The sequence below is a fragment of the Notolabrus celidotus genome, chromosome 7, assembly GCF_009762535.1.
Source record: "Notolabrus celidotus isolate fNotCel1 chromosome 7, fNotCel1.pri, whole genome shotgun sequence".
Taxonomy (NCBI): Eukaryota; Metazoa; Chordata; class Actinopteri; order Labriformes; family Labridae; genus Notolabrus; species Notolabrus celidotus.
In genome coordinates this window covers 31,264,815-31,282,564 of record NC_048278.1, presented here as the reverse complement: position 1 = coordinate 31,282,564, position 17,750 = coordinate 31,264,815, and the positions used below count along the sequence as shown (strand labels likewise).

Sequence of the window (17,750 nt, the reverse complement as noted above, 5' to 3'; positions counted from 1 at the left end):
CAGGTACTTCCGGAGCCAGCCTCAAGCGGATCCTCATTGAACTGCAGTTTTTAGCACTTCCGCATTTGACTCTTATTTTTAGACCAGAGGTTGCTGCTTGGTCCTGACCCACACTTTGGGAACCCCTGCTGTAGTCAGTCACCACCCATTCAGCAACTTCTGTAGAAGACTTCCTTGGTTTAGGCTGTTTCTGAAATGGCCTGCTACATACTACTTACTAATGTAGTAGGCAGTAGGTATTGCCTACTACATACTGCGTTTGAATTTAGTATGTAGTATGACTGTTCTGTCCGATCTGTCATGCAGCACGCTGGGCCAGACATCGCTGGATTTCCGGTTTCGGAAAGCGGAAGTAAACAACGGCGAAGCCGATAAATAAAATGCTTATTTAGCATCAATTTATGATTTAAAAAGTTAGGAAGTAGTTTATATGTAATTTGATAACTTTCACAGCACCCAAAAACGGATTTCCCCCCGTCAAAAAATAAGCAAAAAGAAAAAGCAGGACAAGCGCTGTGCATTGTGGGAAACGGTACGCGAGGCAGACTGGTCCGATGCATGCTGAGATATTTTCCCGTATCAGTAGACATCCGGGGAGTTTTGGCTTACTTCAGATTTTGCTCTTGTTCACATACTACTTACTACATACTGAATTTTGGACAAATCAGTACATACTGCTAGTATAGTAGGCGATTTCAGAAACAGCCCCAGTTTCATCCCATAACATCAGTCTGATTAGTTGCACCTGAGTGCTTAGCTTGTAGGAGGTACCTCAAACTCAAAGTACTTCAGTGATATTTTTATATTCCGTTTGGAACATACTGCATATTACTTAAAACTTTTCTACTGAGCTTCCTGTGAGTTTTTTTTAAAAGGTCAAAGTAAAGTGGTATTTCTTTAATCACAACAGCATGAAGCAGGATGACACAGGGGCAGCTTAACTACGGTGTGCTGAAAGGGACAAAATCACATGCTATTAAAGCAATGGGCTAATTCCTGGTAGACGCTAACAGCCCTAATATTAAGAGTGCACTTTGTTGTTTGATAAGAAGGGACAGACTCAGAGATACTAAGAAACATTCTTTAATTTTTTCCCTTTCCAAGGAAATATTTGAGGATTTTTAAACTTTCTTATACAAAAAGGTATTCGTCTTTTAACGGTTTACACATTTTGCATTAGGACATACTTTAACTTTGTTGCAGGTTGACACAGATACAAAACATTAAACACAAAAAAGGTAAAGAAACCGATTCTGTACAAAAAGAAACAAGCACCTCCCATGAAGGACCAGAACGCCAACAATAATAAACATCACATTTTCATTGAAGCTTATACATGTTTGATAAAATTGGGGAAGTTGACAGAGCTTACTTTTTTTTAAAAATATTCGACTGAATTAAAATACTAAATAACCCAGACATTGTTAACTACAGGACCCGTCAGGTGGTGTTTTTTTTTCTGTCACATTTCATGAAAAGGATTTACAGAGATTCAAAAGTTACATCTCTCTCACATGCACCAACTCGCACACAACAACCACACAAACTAAGACTGATGGAGGTGACCGTGTTGTTAAAATTGATTTCAGAGTGATAGCATGGCTGCGGTGGCAGATTCCAGTCTGATATCAATGAATAAATGAACACTTGTGGAGCTAAGATTTGAGTATTCAGGTGATGTGTACGAGTGTATACCAGCGTGTGTTTACCCAGAAGAGTTGCCTGCTCCTCTGTTACAAAATGAAAATATGGCAGCTGTCTTTATGGCTTGTGTTTTACCTTTCAACAGTCCAGTCAAGCAGCCTGGCTGGGGGCTTTGGACACTGTGTCCACAGCTTGCTGAGTGGACAAATGAATTCAGGGCGTGCACTACTCCCAGTGATGTACAACCTTACAGGAGAGCGGCCCAAGTGCTTAGGAAGAGACTCAGAGCAGCAGCTCAGTGTGGGGCAGCGGCCTCTCCACTCCTCACCTCTCGCTACCAGACCTCAGGAACCTCGAACAGCGATGTCGTAGATTCAGCTGCTGTAACAGAAAGAGACAGAAAGACAAAGAGTAAGTAGAAGTACTCTTCAGATACCTCACATTGCATGCCATCCTTAGATTCAGCCACGGTAACAGAAAGACTAAGAAGAAGTACTCTTCAGCTTCCTCACTTTGCATGTTATCCTGAATTATTGCCACTTGGTACATAAAATCTCCTGAACCCTTTTGTTTGTCTCATCTCCATAATTACAGGTCTTGATAAAGTAACATAATCCCAAGCCCTTTTCCCTTTGTCAGACCTTAACCAGACCGTTATGAATCTGTTACAGCTCATCTTTAGTCTAAAAGCAAAGAGGCTAAATGGTGAGGAGAAGTCATTCTGCTGCTTAGCACCATATACAGCATGCGTGTGTGTCTAAGTGTGTGTGTGACACTTTCTAATTGTTCTTTTTGGGCATTTTGATGCTACTGTCTGACAGACAAAAATGTAGATCGGACCCCACTCCTCTCGCGCAATGCAGGGATTTTCACCCGTTACGGAAATATTTCGACCCACAAAGGGGGGCCCCGCAGAAAAAGTCTGGGAACCACTGGTCTATAGTGAGCATGGACCAAGGGGATGCAACCAGGAAGTGAGTTAGCTGGAAGCTCTGCCCTTGTAAATTGAGTTACTGTACATACCAGCAAATAATGCGACAAGCGACTACAAATCCATCTACAGATTAATACCAGTGGGTAATTTTGTCATATTAAATGTGAGGATTATGAGGTAAGATCGTAAGACATAATATTTATGTGATTTAATAACAATCTCCACAAACTGAACCGTGTGATCAGCTTCACAGCTTAAAGAAGCTTTCACACCATCAAACACACCTTCAGTCTGCTTCTTCTTGTTCTTTTGACCTTTCCTCCCGTGCATCGTTGACGGCGCTTGTTGCCAGGTGACAGTCCCATCAACATCTCTGGCTTGATCCGTGTCCTCAGTAGCCTCGTCCTCATCAGGGACCGGACTTAACCCCGCTGTATCTGATGAATCTCTGCAGGGGCACAGCAACGGTTTAAAAGGCTGAACTGCAAACAGGAGAACACTGACGATCACAACCATTTTACTCACGCCGTCTTCAGCCACCCCTCTGAGGTTTTGCTCTCCACAGCGTCTGTGTTGGCCTGATCGCTTGAGGCTGGAAAAGGGAAGGAAAAGCAGAATGTGAAACCTCCAAGATAGAAACCATTTTACAGTACATCTGTGTTACTAAGTGTATGCATCACAAGGCCTGTGCTGGCTAAACTTTGATCAAACAAAGACATATGGGAGGACAAAAAAGCAGTTTGAAGAAACAGAAAATATGTTGATATGAAAGACTCTAAATGGAAGAAGAGATCAATGTACCAAATGGACTGCATCGATAGTAAATAATGTGTCTATAAACTTTTTTACTTTGTCTCAGTTAATGTTCCACAAAATATTAAGAAAGGAAGAAAAGTGCAGAGTTTAAACTCTCCATGTTTTCTCTGTGCTCGCTCGATAGAAACGAGCATTGAAACGATCCAGAGATGAGTTTGAGGAAGTTGTCGTCAATGAGAAATGTTTCTGACCTGAGCATTCTGTTGCAGGTGGTCGATAATAGAATATTAAAACTTGTGTCTAACACATTCCCCAGACTTCCCTTACAAAGTAAATGTAATGGGTTGGGATGATTATTCAGAATGCCCCAGGCCCTCTCCTCTTAAGGCACACTGAATCTCTGCTGAGTATTATCCCCTGCTGCTAGGGACCACGCTGCAGTAGGAAAGTACTTAAGCGTGTATGTGTTCACACACCATCAGTTTTCATCTTCTTGCTGCCTGTGCTATCCGGGTATGAGTAGTTACTCCAGCCGTCTGTAATTAGAGAGTCTCCAGTCCCCTCGTCTCCTGGAACTGGGCTGATGCTGCGTTTCCTTAAACCTCTGGAGCAGAGAAATAAGCCATACATACATACATACATACATCAATATGAACGGCAGAAACTCCCAGACTGAGAGGTAAATAGACTGCAAGTCAGGTTAAAATTGCAGGGAGCTGTACCTGGAATATCCAAAACCAGCTGAAGTAGTGGAGGGAGTGTAGTGAGACTTCTTCCAGCTGTCCTCTCCCCACGTTTTGGGCGTCTGAACGACCTTGTCCTTGTCCTGATGTTTACCCTGGATGTACTCTGCATACGTCTGGATCCTGTAACTCTCTGCATAGCGGCTGGTGTTCATAGCTGAAGGATGATGGTAAGATGTCAACAGACTGCTTCAACAAGTCCGACATGGAGTGTGTCAACAAGTGGGGGGTGGGGGTCCAACTCACCTATCTGCACCTGGTCTGTCTGACTGAGAGACACAAATGCTGATGTGTCATCAATCCAAGACACCTGGATGTTTCCTGTGAGGACAGCAGAGGTACAAAGTGAGTGAAGAAGAGTGGGATATATCTGAAGGAAGCAGAATTATCAGGCTAGTATTAAAGTATGAAGCAAATGTCTCACCGAAGGCACTGAAGAGCTGGTAGATGTCACTTGTCTTCCATTCTTTTGGGAAGGTGACGTACAGTACATGATCTCTTTTGGGTTGCACTGCAAGAACAATGGAGAAGAAGAGATTAAGACAAAACAGAAAGCACTGGTTAAGACATTTTCTACAAACACTGGGGCCAAAGCAAATCAAAAACTGAAGTTAAAAAAGTAACTTAGTGAGGAGTTATTGCACTTTACTTCAAAATACAGTTAAATTAACCCTCTGGGATCCTTAGAGTTTTATGGCTATGTTTAAAATGCCTGTGGATTTTGTTGTGGTGTTTTTCTGCTCACTAAGGGACACAAATGACTTCCTACAGCTGTAAAAAGGTGCCCTGTGAAGTTCTCTCAAAACAAAACAAACAAAACATATTTTTTATTTGACATCTCTCTTATCAAATCAAACGAGCTCAGCTTTGAAAAGTCCTGTTTCAAAAGTGCAGATACATGACATGTTTGCATGCATTGCTACTTTTCTTTGCATATTAAAGCCACCAACTGTCAGTCTGAAAAAAAGGGAATCTATCACTGCTCCCTCCATCTCTTATTCTCCTCTATCCCTCTTTCCAGACCCAACAGCAGATGGCTGTCTAATGGCCCTGTCACAACTTGATGATTGAAGGCCAAATTCCACCAGATCCGTGTATGGTCCGTCTCCGATCCGTCACAGCACCGGATCTGATCGGTTTCTATTCTAGTCAGTGTGTTAACCCCCACTGGATCCGCTCCGTTGCGTTCCAGCTGCGTCTCTGATCCGACAGGTCGGAGCCCTCCGGATCAGAAACGCAAGACTTCTATTTTTGCCGGATGCCGGAGTACGACGCATCGATTCAGCACAGAGCAGATAAAAACACCCTGTTCATTTTCAGAATAAAACACCGTTTTATCGTTAGATCGCTTTTAACTTAACTATGACAAAAAAAAGTGTCATTTAGAGCAGAGGCAGGCCTGGAGTCATGAAGTCAGAGGTTTTCAGAGGCTGATAAGACAACACGGATGAGGAGAGGAGGAGGAGAATCCTTGATTTAGTGATTGCCATGGGAAAACCTTGCATTGGTGATTTAAAAACTTGTGTGTTCTTAAAAACTCTGCAGTCTCTCTTTGTAAGAACATGATGAGCCGTGGAGAGTGTCAGAGGAGTGAAACCAGCAGGAACACAGCCTCAGGTCTTTACAAGAAGTTACACTTATTGACTGCGCTTTCAAAAACGTAACATTTTGGACTTCATTTAATTCAACAACAGCGGCTTTATCGTTGAACATCACCAGACTTCGACATGCTGGCTTCAGCTTCTGTTTCAGAGGCTCTGCTATTGAGGGCTCTAAGGGTTCTCACACTCACACACATGCAGACACACAGCTCTACGTGTGTGAACGTGTGTCAACCATCGCATAACTTACCTACACTTTATGGCAGGCGTATGCTGGACATAGATACCAGCGTGCTCTTAACTTATAAAAAAAAAAAAAGTGTTATAGGTAAGTTCTGTATATGCTGGAATACGCTGGCTAAATCATCAAGGTGTGACAGGTCCATTACATGAGTCTGGTTCTGCTCAAGGTTTCTGCCTGTTAAAAGGAAGTTTTTCCTCACTGCTGTAACTAGCTAAATGCTGCGAGGTGCAATCCTCATGGTGGATTAAGGTGGGATAAGACTGAGTCTTATTCTGTCTTGGTGTTGGGTCTCTGTTAATAATATAACAGAACAGTCTAGACCTGCTCTGTTTGTAAAAGCGTCTTGAGATAATATTTGTTGGGATTTGGCGCTATACAAATAAAGATTGATTGAAAACAAAAGCACGTTTTCCCATTCCCTTCTTCTGCCATCTTGTTTTGTTTTGCTTTGTCCTGCCTAAAACACTTATGTTGTTGTACTCTGTATATTTTCTCTTCTACGTGCGTTAGGCTTGGATTGCCTTGTTAAGTTGTTTTTGCTGTTTGTTAATGTCTTTTTTTTTTTTTAGGTTGATACATGTTGTGATGTGTGAATTAATGTATGAAAAAAAAAGGAAAAAAATCCAATAAAAATATTTCAAAATTGAAAACAAAAGCACATTTGGTGTTTGCCTATGATTAAAAAAAAAGTATGTTCATAAATATAAAACCTCATGGTGGTATTAGTATTCAAAAACTCCCCAGGGCTCCTTTTAGTACAGCATCAGTTTTATATCGCTCTGTAACATTATCGTACTCACAATCTGGTCCTGTAATGTTGAGGTAGGGAATATCTATTATCCTCATCAGGAACAGCCTGGAGGAGAAAAGAGAAGCAGTACAGGGTTTTTTTTTTTTGCTGTAAATGAAAGGAGGACAAAAACGGTATCATTTAAAGTGCAGCTCTTACTTGTTGAAGAAAGGCTCGATTAGTTTGGAGCGAGCCGAGATGTAAGGTTTGGGTGGAGTCAGAAAAGAGCCTGAGAAGAAAGAACGGAGGTCACAGTTAAACGATATGGACTTGAACATTTCTTTTGAATTAGAAAACAGGATGGCTGTGGTCGTGGTGTGTTACCCAGGTAGTTGGCCATAGAGACGAAACAGAGGCCGGTGATGTAGGCGTCGTATCCCGCCTCGTGGAGCTGCTCCTGGGCTGTGTCGTAGCTGACGAACCCCTCAGCCGTTTCTAACAGGAGCGGTTAACAGAGCGTGGAGGTTAATGTGAGTTTGTTTAACTTCTCTCTGCATCTCTAAAAGCTGGATTTACTCACCAACTAGTGGCGACTTGAAGGGGCCCTCTTTGAGCTGCTTCTCCAACTCTGCCAGTGATGTGTTAGAAATCAGCTCCTGAAACACAAAAGTTAAATACAACTTGTCAACATCACCAATCTGGTCAATTAAAAATGTTGAACTTGAACACATTTTTGAATGTGTTGCAAGCTGAGGCCAATGACTACACCATGTAGTTTTGGGCTCAAGTGTCTAAATTTTGTATTCATAGCAGGCAACCTTATGTAAATAATTATTTGTCTGTATAGGGCTGTTATAGGTGTTAATTAAGAGGTGGTTAGTTGTATTCTTAAAAAGGATCCATGGCTTCCAGCTGCTACAGATTATTTTTGGACCTTAACGCTGCTCTCCAGACTCAGAACTATCAGGAACTCTGAGTCCTGCAGTAACAACACTTGTCAAATTACCTTCCATATATATCACCACATACATAGTGGTGTTCATTAGGGATGTACATTTCAAGTATTTTCCATGATCGATCTTTGGAAATGTTAACAATCAATTAATCATTTAAAAAAAACCTGAAAAGTTTTCCATGTCAAAAAGAATACCAAATGCATTTTTTCCTCTAAATCAAATTTTTCTTCACGACACAATGTATATAACTGACAGTATTGAATACCTACTGATCGTATTGAGGTGCTCAAAACGTTAAACACTCTGAATATCAACATGTAGAGCAGGCTCATAATCTCCGCGGACATACAGTCATAAAAGTGAAGGCTCAGACTACAACAAGGGAACTGAACAGACACATATTTTAGACTCAGTGTCCAGTTTTCTGTCGACTCATTCTTACTGAGAAAAATAAGCATGTGAACGTGGTCAGGTGTCAGCCGGGAGCACAACCGGGTCATAATCAGTCTGGCGGCGGTGAAAAAAAGCACTCGTGGAGACCTGTCACTCAGCCGCAGCCCCCAGCTGATCGTCTCCGCTGTGCACAACACCTTTAGTCAGCAGATTCACATCCAAACATGCTTTAAACTTAAAACACCTCCCTGATAGCTGAACGAATGAGACCACATGTTTGTTCCACGAGAAAAATCGAAACAAAAAAATGTGTTTGATTAAGTTCTTAACAATCAATTAATCAATAGTTAGTTTACCTTAAAAGGCTGAGTGGAAGCCATCAACTTTGTGTCCAAAAGTCTGCAAGAAAAATAACAAATTCACGAGTTGAACCTTAAAAAGCACGGTTAAGAAAAGTAAACAAATAAACAGAAGAGGAGAGGAATTCTACCTTGGAAAAACACACATTGTGACCTCTTTAAAGTCTTGAAGATCCTGAAGAAATGAGGCATAAATTATTCATTGAAAAAATTACTTTGCTAAAACTGCTATTTTATGCAGCAGGAAAAGGTTCCGTATTTAAAAATCCACTTTCATTTCTTACCTCAGGCAGAGGACAGTAAAACTGGTGGATAGTGTGCATCACATCCAGCAGCATGTTGTGGCCAACCACAAGCTTATTCTGTGTAGTGGATGAGAATGTTGGATGTCAAGTCACATTTTACAAAGTACAGATGTTCAAAAGCAGATTTAACGACAGAGATGCAGTTTTATTGCAATTCTGTCCTTTAATGATGCAATGAATGATGGGAAATGCATTTTAACAGCTCATTAAAGACTCAAACAATGCCTGATGGTAAAGGTTGATTTACAGTTCAACTGAAACAGAGCTCACTCACAGATTTGGAGATGGCATGGATGACTCTGGAGAAGCCGACAGCATCACTGAGCTCCTCCTGTGGAGCAGAAAGAAATGCACAATCAAAAACTCGTGCCCACGTACGTTCTTTGACATGAAAGATGAACATGTCTTTGTAGCCATCTTGAACCCAAGCTCACCTGCTCCCTCTCCACTTTCTGCTGCTCCCTCCTCTTCCTCTCCTCGTCATCTACTCTGCTGATCTGGATGAATCGCTCCTTCTGTGCACATGCAGAACTCGTATCAATATTTTACATATTCCACAAAACACACAAAAACAAAAACCACAGGGCAAAAATCTGCCGAGAGAAAAACATGTTTTTACCTTCTCCGTCTCCACTGTTTCCACGTGAAGCCCCTTAGGAAACCTGTGGAACAAAACAAAACATTCAGTCTTTGACAAACAAACACGACAACAACGGTATGGCAAAGTGTGAGGCTGCACGTACTTCCAGTTCAGCGTCTGGTAGATCAGCTTTCTCTGGAACCTAGGGAGGAAAGATACATTGATTAAAGCACCGTGCAAATACGTACATGGTTGATACAGAATCCGTGTAGGTGTGACATTTAAGTGAAGCGGCTAGATTACCCGGTGCATGGCTCCAAATCCAAAGTCTTCTCTGCATTAGTGAAGAGCGCCTCCACCTTCTCTCTGTAGGGGAAAACAGCAGAAATTATTGTAACACAAAAACATGATCAGGACATCATCTCAAAGCCAAAGGAGATGTGTCTTTCAGTGAATCCTGGGGCAAAGATGGATGATTTTCATGCTCTAATTATCCCAAAAGAAGTGTAACTAGCTGGCTCATATTAGTGTGAAATAATCAAGCTGCTACCATACACAACCCTCTACTAACCTACAGCTGTTTGTGCCACCATGGCCTGAAACATGAGCCCCATCGCTGCCTCCGTGTCACAAATGAGATAAACAAGCCTCTCCTGTGCACAATAACCCTTACATGACTTTGTTGATGAAGTCTTTGTGCTCCTCGGGTACGTGTGCGGGGCCTTTAGAGGATGGAGAGATGAAGGACGGTGTCCCCACACCGTTAGCATGTTGGTTTCTCCTCTCCTCCATTTGCTCCCTCAGCTGAGCTTCCTCATCTTGATTCAGATACGGGATTCCTTTAAAAAAAAATTAAAAACATACGGAAATGCTTTAATTTGACTTTGTGCAGTGACCGGTGATTGTATGATGGCTCAAGAAAACTCTCCATCCAATACTGATCAATCACTACTACCACAGAAACAATGCCTCAAACCCTTGCAGTGATTTTAAGCTTATTTGGGCCAGGCAAATGTTTGTAGTCCCTAGGTGAAGAACAAAGAGGTACAAAAACGTCTTTGTTCCTGGTGCTATCACTGAACTGAACCAGCCAGAGCGCTTTCTTTGCACAGACAGACTCAAAAATCAAATTTTAAGTCTTAAGTCCAGTTCTTCTTACACTGGCACAAACTGAAGTTATTTATTCAAGTGGTTTTCATTGTTTTTATTGGTTGATTGTTTTCTGATATCCCTTATAAATGAGCACTTTCATCATGTTTATTGATGTTATTAGGATATTTTAGAATGTTTATCACTCAAAAGTAGTTTGCTTTCACCCCAATGTGTTCATTCATCTGTTTTGTAACCGACATCACCCATCTGTTCTGATTATGAGTTTTGCCTAAATAAAGACATGACTGACTTGACCGGCAGGTGGGAACACTGGCTAGGAGGCTCAAAGCCCGCCTCTTTACCTCACACTAAGTTTGGTTGAGTTCAGCATCACCAATATGGCTCCTGCCCACGATTTGCTTCAAAACAGCGCTCAGGAACAGATGGGTGACGTCACGGACACTCTGTCCATTATTTATACAGTCTATGGTGCTGATAGAGAAATTAGCTACTCAGACCGAAGTTGTTTTTTAACCAGGCTGTAAACATATTTAGTAATGCTGCAAAGATCGTCTTTTTTGAATTGGTGTGCATGTGGTGTCTGGTGGATGCTTGATGAACTGCAGTTTATAACACTTCGCCATGGGCTTCAATATTTTGAGAATGGAGGTTGACGCTTGGTCATGATCTGATATCTGACTGGCTGCAAAACAAATGTACCTTTGGGTACAAATAAAGTAACCTCAACCTGAACCTTTATCCATGACAGGATAAACATTTTCTTGCACCTCTTCCGACATTCTTTAACCAGCATTAAAAAAAAAAAATCGAGTGAACCAAAAATACTGCAGCTCTTGTCGGTCAAACTGAGCTTGCTGTAGCTGCATTTTGTATGCAGTCACACTTTGGCTGTTTTCGAAACCGCTTGCTACATCCCACCTTCAAACGCAGTATGTAGTACGTACTGCATTTGAAGGTGGGATGTAGTATGATTGTTCTGTTGGATCTGTATTGCAGTATGCTGGGTCAGGCGTCACTGGATTTCTGGTTCCTGAAGGTGGAAGTGAACAACGGCCAAGCTGATAGCGAAACTGTTCTTTAGCGTCCACCTATGATTTAAAAAGTTAAGAAGTGGTTTATGTGGAATTTAATAACTTTCACAGCATCTAAAAACAAAGTGCTGTGCCGTCACATACGGAAAAAAGAAGAAGAGGAGTGTTAGCGCTGTGCATTGTGGGAAACAAATGAGAAACTTTCATGAATCAGTAAGACATCTGGGTAGTTTTGCATACTGCAGATTTAGCTCTTGTCCACATGCTGCATACTACATACTGCATTTTGGCCAAACTAGTACGTACTGCTAGTATAGTAGGTGGTTTCGAACAGTCTTTCTTTGAGGGGTTGTGGGAGGTTAAAGTAAGTGATAGCTTATCTCTTTACCTCTAGTGGCCACACACAAACACTGTTAAAATTAAAGACTCTGTTAATGTGATTGTACTAATACGTGTCTGATAAGCAGGGTGCCATTGATTTGAATAGACAATAAGTATGGGCAGCAGTTAGGATGTCTTGAACCACCCTCACAATAGACAAATAAAACAAGTTGGAGAGACTCAAGAAGGCAGCTGTTCCAGTATGAGGACTTCCCTAACCCAACACTGAGGCATTTTCTAAATATTTACACACTGCTGTCAGTATGAATGTTTCTCCGCCACATTTTTTCCACTCTAGAAGTCCTCTGACAAAATGTCTAAAAGCTTTCCATGGGTTTTTGTTGCTTCAAAAAAAAAAAAAAAAACATACTATTGAACTTCTCCATCAGTGTGTACTAATAACAGTTTGGGTGCATAATACTGAGGTTTGACATCAAGAGACTCTACAGTGCACTCACCATTACAGAACACCTTGTTGAAGTCAAATCCCTGACTGGCCAGAAAGTCAATACTGGAACTCTGAAATGACAAAAGATGATCTGACATTTTCACAACTTTCAAACAAAATGCCAACCAACACATCATGTCTCTGCAGCTGAGCAGGCGTTTTTCAGCAACAGTAACTTTTTATATTAAAAGTCATTTATCTCACTGCAGTCGGAAACTATCAATAGCCCGGGGGAGCACAGCGACTTACTTGACAGATGAACTTTATGTCAGGGGATGTCCTGTTGAACGGTTTCGGAAATATATAAAAGTTAAAAGGCTTCGTGATGTACCTGCAGAGAGAGGACGACAGGACGCAGAGCGGCGAGGATTAGTGAGAGGAATCCTTTGATTTATGACGTCTACTTGTCACATGTTCTTGCATAAACATAAAGTTGGACATAAAAGAAATCAACATAAACTACAGCTTTGTTAGATGTTTCAACAAAAAAGAAGATTGGTCAGATTAATTGAAGTTAAAAATCAATAGAGGTAACCTTTATAGTGCAGATATGGGATGCCTTCATTAACCCTACAGTTTTCTCCACTGAAAAACTCTGGTCATAGTCTACTGTACTATAACTTCATTAAACACCTATCACATTTTAATAAAACGAGCACTACCAGCCTCATCTGGTAGTAATAGAGAACCCTCCTCAAGACCACTTTCATGTCAGCTGATGTTTTGCTCAAGTGTTGCATTTTTCAAAAATTCCAATCAAAACAGATGAAACTGGACGGCACACAGGAAACCATGAGACTTTGGAGCCTCAGGGCAGTTGGCTGTTTGCTTAAATCAGAAGATTGTACAGAGAGTACCTGTGATTTTGTCAAGTGGGAAACACACTTTTTTTGTCTAAGTGCCAAGACTGCCCCCCACCCTCAGACTCTCTCCTTCACTCACCAACTTCAAATCCGGGCTCAAAACCCACCTATTTAGAAAGGCTTTTAACCTATAATTGATTGATTTTTTATGCTTTGCTTTCATTTACTTATCTATTGTATACATTTTTTTTTGTGAAGTGTCTTAGAGAAACTTTTAAAGTGCTTTTATAAATAAAATGTATTATTATTATTATTATTATTTCAATCAGGAGAGGAAAAAAAGGCCCTTTAAAATGATACGAAAGACTGATTTGATATTTATTGTAAAAATGGTCGATATCTACTGATATGAAAAATGTTATCGTGATAACATCTTTTTCAATATCGCCCAGCTCTAACACCAAGAACCAAGCTGAATCCAAAGACTCAGACTGTGCCATCAGAGAGCGTTAAGCAGCTGAATGCTGCATGGCACAAAGGATGTGATGCCTCTTTCAGTCCACATCCTGGGCTTTCTGTGCCTCGAAGTTGAAGTGTATATTCAGTTCAAAGAGGGGCAGTGTGTCGGTTATGATCTCGTGAGCTAAATTCAATCTGTACAAGTCTGTCATGTAGGAAATAGGGCATGTTTGTTTTCCAGTTATCCAGTCTTCTTTCCATCTAGTTCAACAAAGTTGTCCAACTTATTCTCGTTTTGCACAGACAATGTCCACCCACACCACTCTCAACACTGAATACAAAAGGTCAGTACAGTCTCAGTGAAGCTCTTATGAAACCACTTCAACATGGTTCTGTCAATATTGCCTTCCAAATAAGGGTGGGCGGATTGATCCCAAAATATCAATACTACAGATACTACGCCTCGTTTTTGAAGATTGATTCTAGTGTCAATAGGATCGATACAAGTTTCAGTTTCTCTCTTCTAGGTTTTATCCATTTCATGAAAGAGTAAGTCTGTCTGTGCAAACAATGTTCCGTTCTCTTGAACACACTTAGTGCATGCACTCTTTGCTTCTCCACCGCTGCTGTCCTGTGTGCTCAAACAACGAACAAACGCATCACGCACGCACAGAGCGCCACGACCCTGACTAATGGTGCCAATCAGACATGCATTGCATGCCGTGATGGCTGAAAGTAAGAGGAGCATCTTTCGGAGCTATTTTACAACTGTCACTGAAAATGTAGTGAACTGGGACGTGTGTAGGAAGGCCGTTCGCTACTGTGGTAACACCACCAATTTGTTAAAACATATAAAAATCCACATCAAAGAGAACTCTGAGTGTCATTCGTTATCTATCTTTAAAAACTTTCCTGTATGTAATAGATTAAAGTACATAAGATACTTTTAATAATAGAAGGTATGGATATCGGCGATTCTGGACCTGTATTACTTGGTATCGGATGAAAAGCAAATTTGTGGTATCATACAACCCCCTACTTCCAAATCCTCCCTTTAGTGCATTGCAAGTTTTAAATATAATGTGTCCCACTATAGTCATGTCAGATGCAGAGTTAACCAGATTTTACTCACTTGGATTTTGCCTGGTCGTACTTGAATGTGCATAATCCAAACTGGAACAGCAAGAAATCCATGGAGTGCTGGTGGACAGAGACAAACAGAGATTAAATGAGAGAAACAGAACATTGCATGTGTTTGAATTGTGTGGGGGGTAAATCTGGGTGCATTCGCTGTGTGCAATTATTCATCAACTGTGCAAACCTTTTTAAGCTTTGTGTATCTCTCCTCCGGTGTGTCCAACCCGTTTGTAAGTGCACTGACATTAGGACCGTCGCTTATCCCTGAAAAAAACACAACACACATTTCATCTTTTCTGCACAGACTTGGGTGTAGGGTTGCGAACTGTCCCTTATTAGCCGGGACATCCCGTTTATTGGGATAAATCGGTTTGTTTCATACGGGACCTCAATTGTCCAGTATATTGACTTTTAACTCTTGTAAATACAGCAGACTGCACTCTACAGATCCTAGATCAGATAAAACGCCAGTGGCAGATCATGCCGCCTGTCATCCAATCACAGAGGATTTTCTCTCTGATGGCAACTAAATGGTCAGACTGAAGAAACAGATGCAGCACAGAGCCGATCAAAAATGAACTTCAAGGGGCGCTGGTAGACCTAGCCGTCTAAGCGCCCCACGTACAGAAGCTACAGTCCTCGTCGCAGGGGTCGCCGGTTCAACTCCCGGCTGGTCGACCATTTGCTGCATGTCTTCCCCCTCTCTCTACTCCCCACATTTCCAGTCTCTCTTCAGCTATCCTGTAAATAACAGGCCAAAAAGGCCAAAAATATAACTTCAAAAAAAAAAAAAAAGAACCCAAATATCTGTGCACTGTGACTTGGGGGCGGCAGTAGCTCAGTCCATAGGGACTTGGCTTGGGAACCGAAGGGTCACTGGTTCACTTGCCTGGGCACTGCCGAGGTGCCCCTGAGCAAGGCACCGAACCCCTGCTCGGGGTGTGCTGGTTGATGGCAGTATCCTCACTCTGACATCTTTCCCAAAGTGCATGTCCACTGCATGTGTGTATGTATATATACCAAAAAAACTGTGCATGTAGCAAGACCGAAAAAAAACAACACGAGTAAAAAAATTGAATTTCCCCCCCTTGGGATTAATAAAGTACGTTTCTTTCTTTCTTCTTTGTCTGCTTGTGCAAAAGCTGTGCAAAAGGACAAAAGACTGCTTTAGTCAGTCAAGAGCAGTAAAAAGCATCCATGGAAAAAGTACATTTGGGGAGTCATACTCCTCTTTTGCATTGAATTTTTCTTTTGCCTGTTTTTTGATGTAAAGAGCCTAATTGTGGTTTCTTTGAGGTTTATTCATATGAGGTTACACAATGCTACATTAAGGATTAAAGGGAGTATACACACACTTTCTGCATTCCCGCTTGAATCAGAATATGAATACACACTGAATTCACACATCATGCTCACACCACCATGGCACCTGTCCCTTAGTTAGTAGTGAGACAGTTGGCAACCCTACTGAGGTGATAAATCTCAATCTGTGTTAAACCTCTCACAGTGCGAGTTACCTGAAAATTCTCCATCGATGGCAAGAAAGTCAGCCTCCTCTATCGCGCTGTACACCGTGCTTAAACTGTCTTTGAAATCTGGAAAAGGTAAAAAAAAAAAAAGGGAAAGTGAATTAACATCAGTATGTTAGCGTGATGAGAGCCAACACACACACATACACACGCACACACACACAGCAACCGCAGCTGTACCAGCTAGCCACACAGCTAGCAAACAAGCAGCACAAACACAGAGGGAACAGAGTCCTGCCCGGTTTACATCAGTATCAGGTCACTTGTCTGCTGTGAATACTCATGATGTTTATAACGTGGTTAAAATTCAGAGAGCATTAAATCTGGAGGGTAACTTACTCCTGCGTGTCAGCTCCATCCCTGCACAATGACTGAACCCGGCTGACAGCTAACGTTAGCAAGCGACGTCAACTGGCTTTTAACCGTTATCAAACACTTCCGGGTCCGCTGCAGCACGCGCTCCAGACTCTGCCCCTCAAAGCTTCACTAATGTTACAGGTTATTATTTGTACATTTTGATGTGTTTATTTTTTTATACATTTAGAAATTGCATGCAAGGTTTTTGATTGGATACCCTTTTATGAAATGTGTTATGTTATCTGTAGTATTTAGTGTTGGATGCAAACAGGGGCGTGACCAGGAATTCTGTGCACCATGAAAAAACAAACAATGGGCTCCACCACCTCAGCACAAGACAACTATTGCACAATTGATGAAAATGCATTTCAATTACACGGATTACCCAGTAAAATCTCTTAATACTGATACATCCTTGTTGAATAGTTTGTATTAACAACACAACAACACAACACAATTTTAACTCTATTTTACAAATCTTTTATTGAAAGCATCCTTTTTTATTAATAAAAAATATATTCCATGACCGTCTCTATGGATTCACATTCTCTGTCCAGACCATAGACTGTAAATAAAAATGGACAGCGTTGCTCCGCCTCTTCCCTTGTACGGTTCTGAAGCCAAAAAATGCTGCTCCTGGGCGCAGCCATTGTGCAGCCAGAGCCTGTGAAGCCACTGTAATAAGCTCCGCCCTACAGCGTAACGTCACAAGACCCTAATTTATTTTTTAAAGTTTGACTGCTCCCCCATTCAAATGAATGGGGGAGACAGATTTTTTGACCTATACTGCAGCCAGCCACCAGGGGGCAGACACACCGCTGAAAGCTTCACAACCAGGGGAGGATCCGGCTCGCTTGGTCCAGACCGACAACAACCCCCTCAAGTATGTGATGACTTCAGCAAAGCTGGATGCTACAGGCCAGCGGTGGGTGTCTCGCCTAGACTCCCCTGGGACTCTGCGTTGTGTTATTTTTGGGGATGTGGGGATGCAGTACGGAGAGAAACACTGGACGCCGGGTTCGGGATGTGGTGTAGACCAGGAAATTTAATCTCAAAAGCACAAAAGCAACGTCTCCAAAACCAAACATCGCGTCCGCTCCAAAATCCACAACAGTCTCTCATCTACGGTGTCACAGGAGGGATCAAACACAAAGCAAAACAGCAGGAATTGCTCAATCTGGCTGCGATAAACAGCTGAACAGGGACACCTGGTGGCTTTTTAGGCTACTACCTTACACTGGTATGGT

General features: G+C 41.7%; 1 protein-coding gene across 3 annotated transcripts; it reads right to left on the bottom strand.

Annotated features, from left to right (window-relative positions):
- Positions 1–1,067: 1,067 nt before the first annotated feature.
- Positions 1,068–16,723, bottom strand: parn (poly(A)-specific ribonuclease (deadenylation nuclease)). 3 transcript variants are annotated; one of them, XM_034687576.1, is made up of 26 exons: positions 16,486–16,723; positions 16,135–16,212; positions 14,802–14,881; positions 14,613–14,680; positions 12,468–12,549; positions 12,229–12,289; positions 9,919–10,084; positions 9,549–9,611; positions 9,409–9,447; positions 9,285–9,327; positions 9,100–9,180; positions 8,940–8,996; positions 8,645–8,722; positions 8,492–8,535; positions 8,358–8,400; positions 7,233–7,308; positions 7,037–7,147; positions 6,872–6,941; positions 6,723–6,778; positions 4,502–4,588; positions 4,324–4,398; positions 4,057–4,234; positions 3,811–3,938; positions 3,104–3,170; positions 2,863–3,026; positions 1,068–2,025 (listed from the first exon to the last, which is right to left on the bottom strand). In XM_034687576.1, the coding sequence occupies exons 1-26, from the start codon at positions 16,502–16,504 to the stop codon at positions 1,979–1,981; spliced, it is 2,061 nt and encodes a 686-aa protein (XP_034543467.1). In that variant the 5' UTR covers positions 16,505–16,723; the 3' UTR covers positions 1,068–1,978. The 3 variants fall into 3 exon arrangements, with proteins under 3 accessions (XP_034543467.1, XP_034543468.1, XP_034543469.1); XM_034687577.1 differs by having other exon boundaries at positions 1,068–2,022; positions 16,486–16,617; XM_034687578.1 differs by having other exon boundaries at positions 9,100–9,177; positions 16,486–16,617.
- Positions 16,724–17,750: the final 1,027 nt, after the last annotated feature.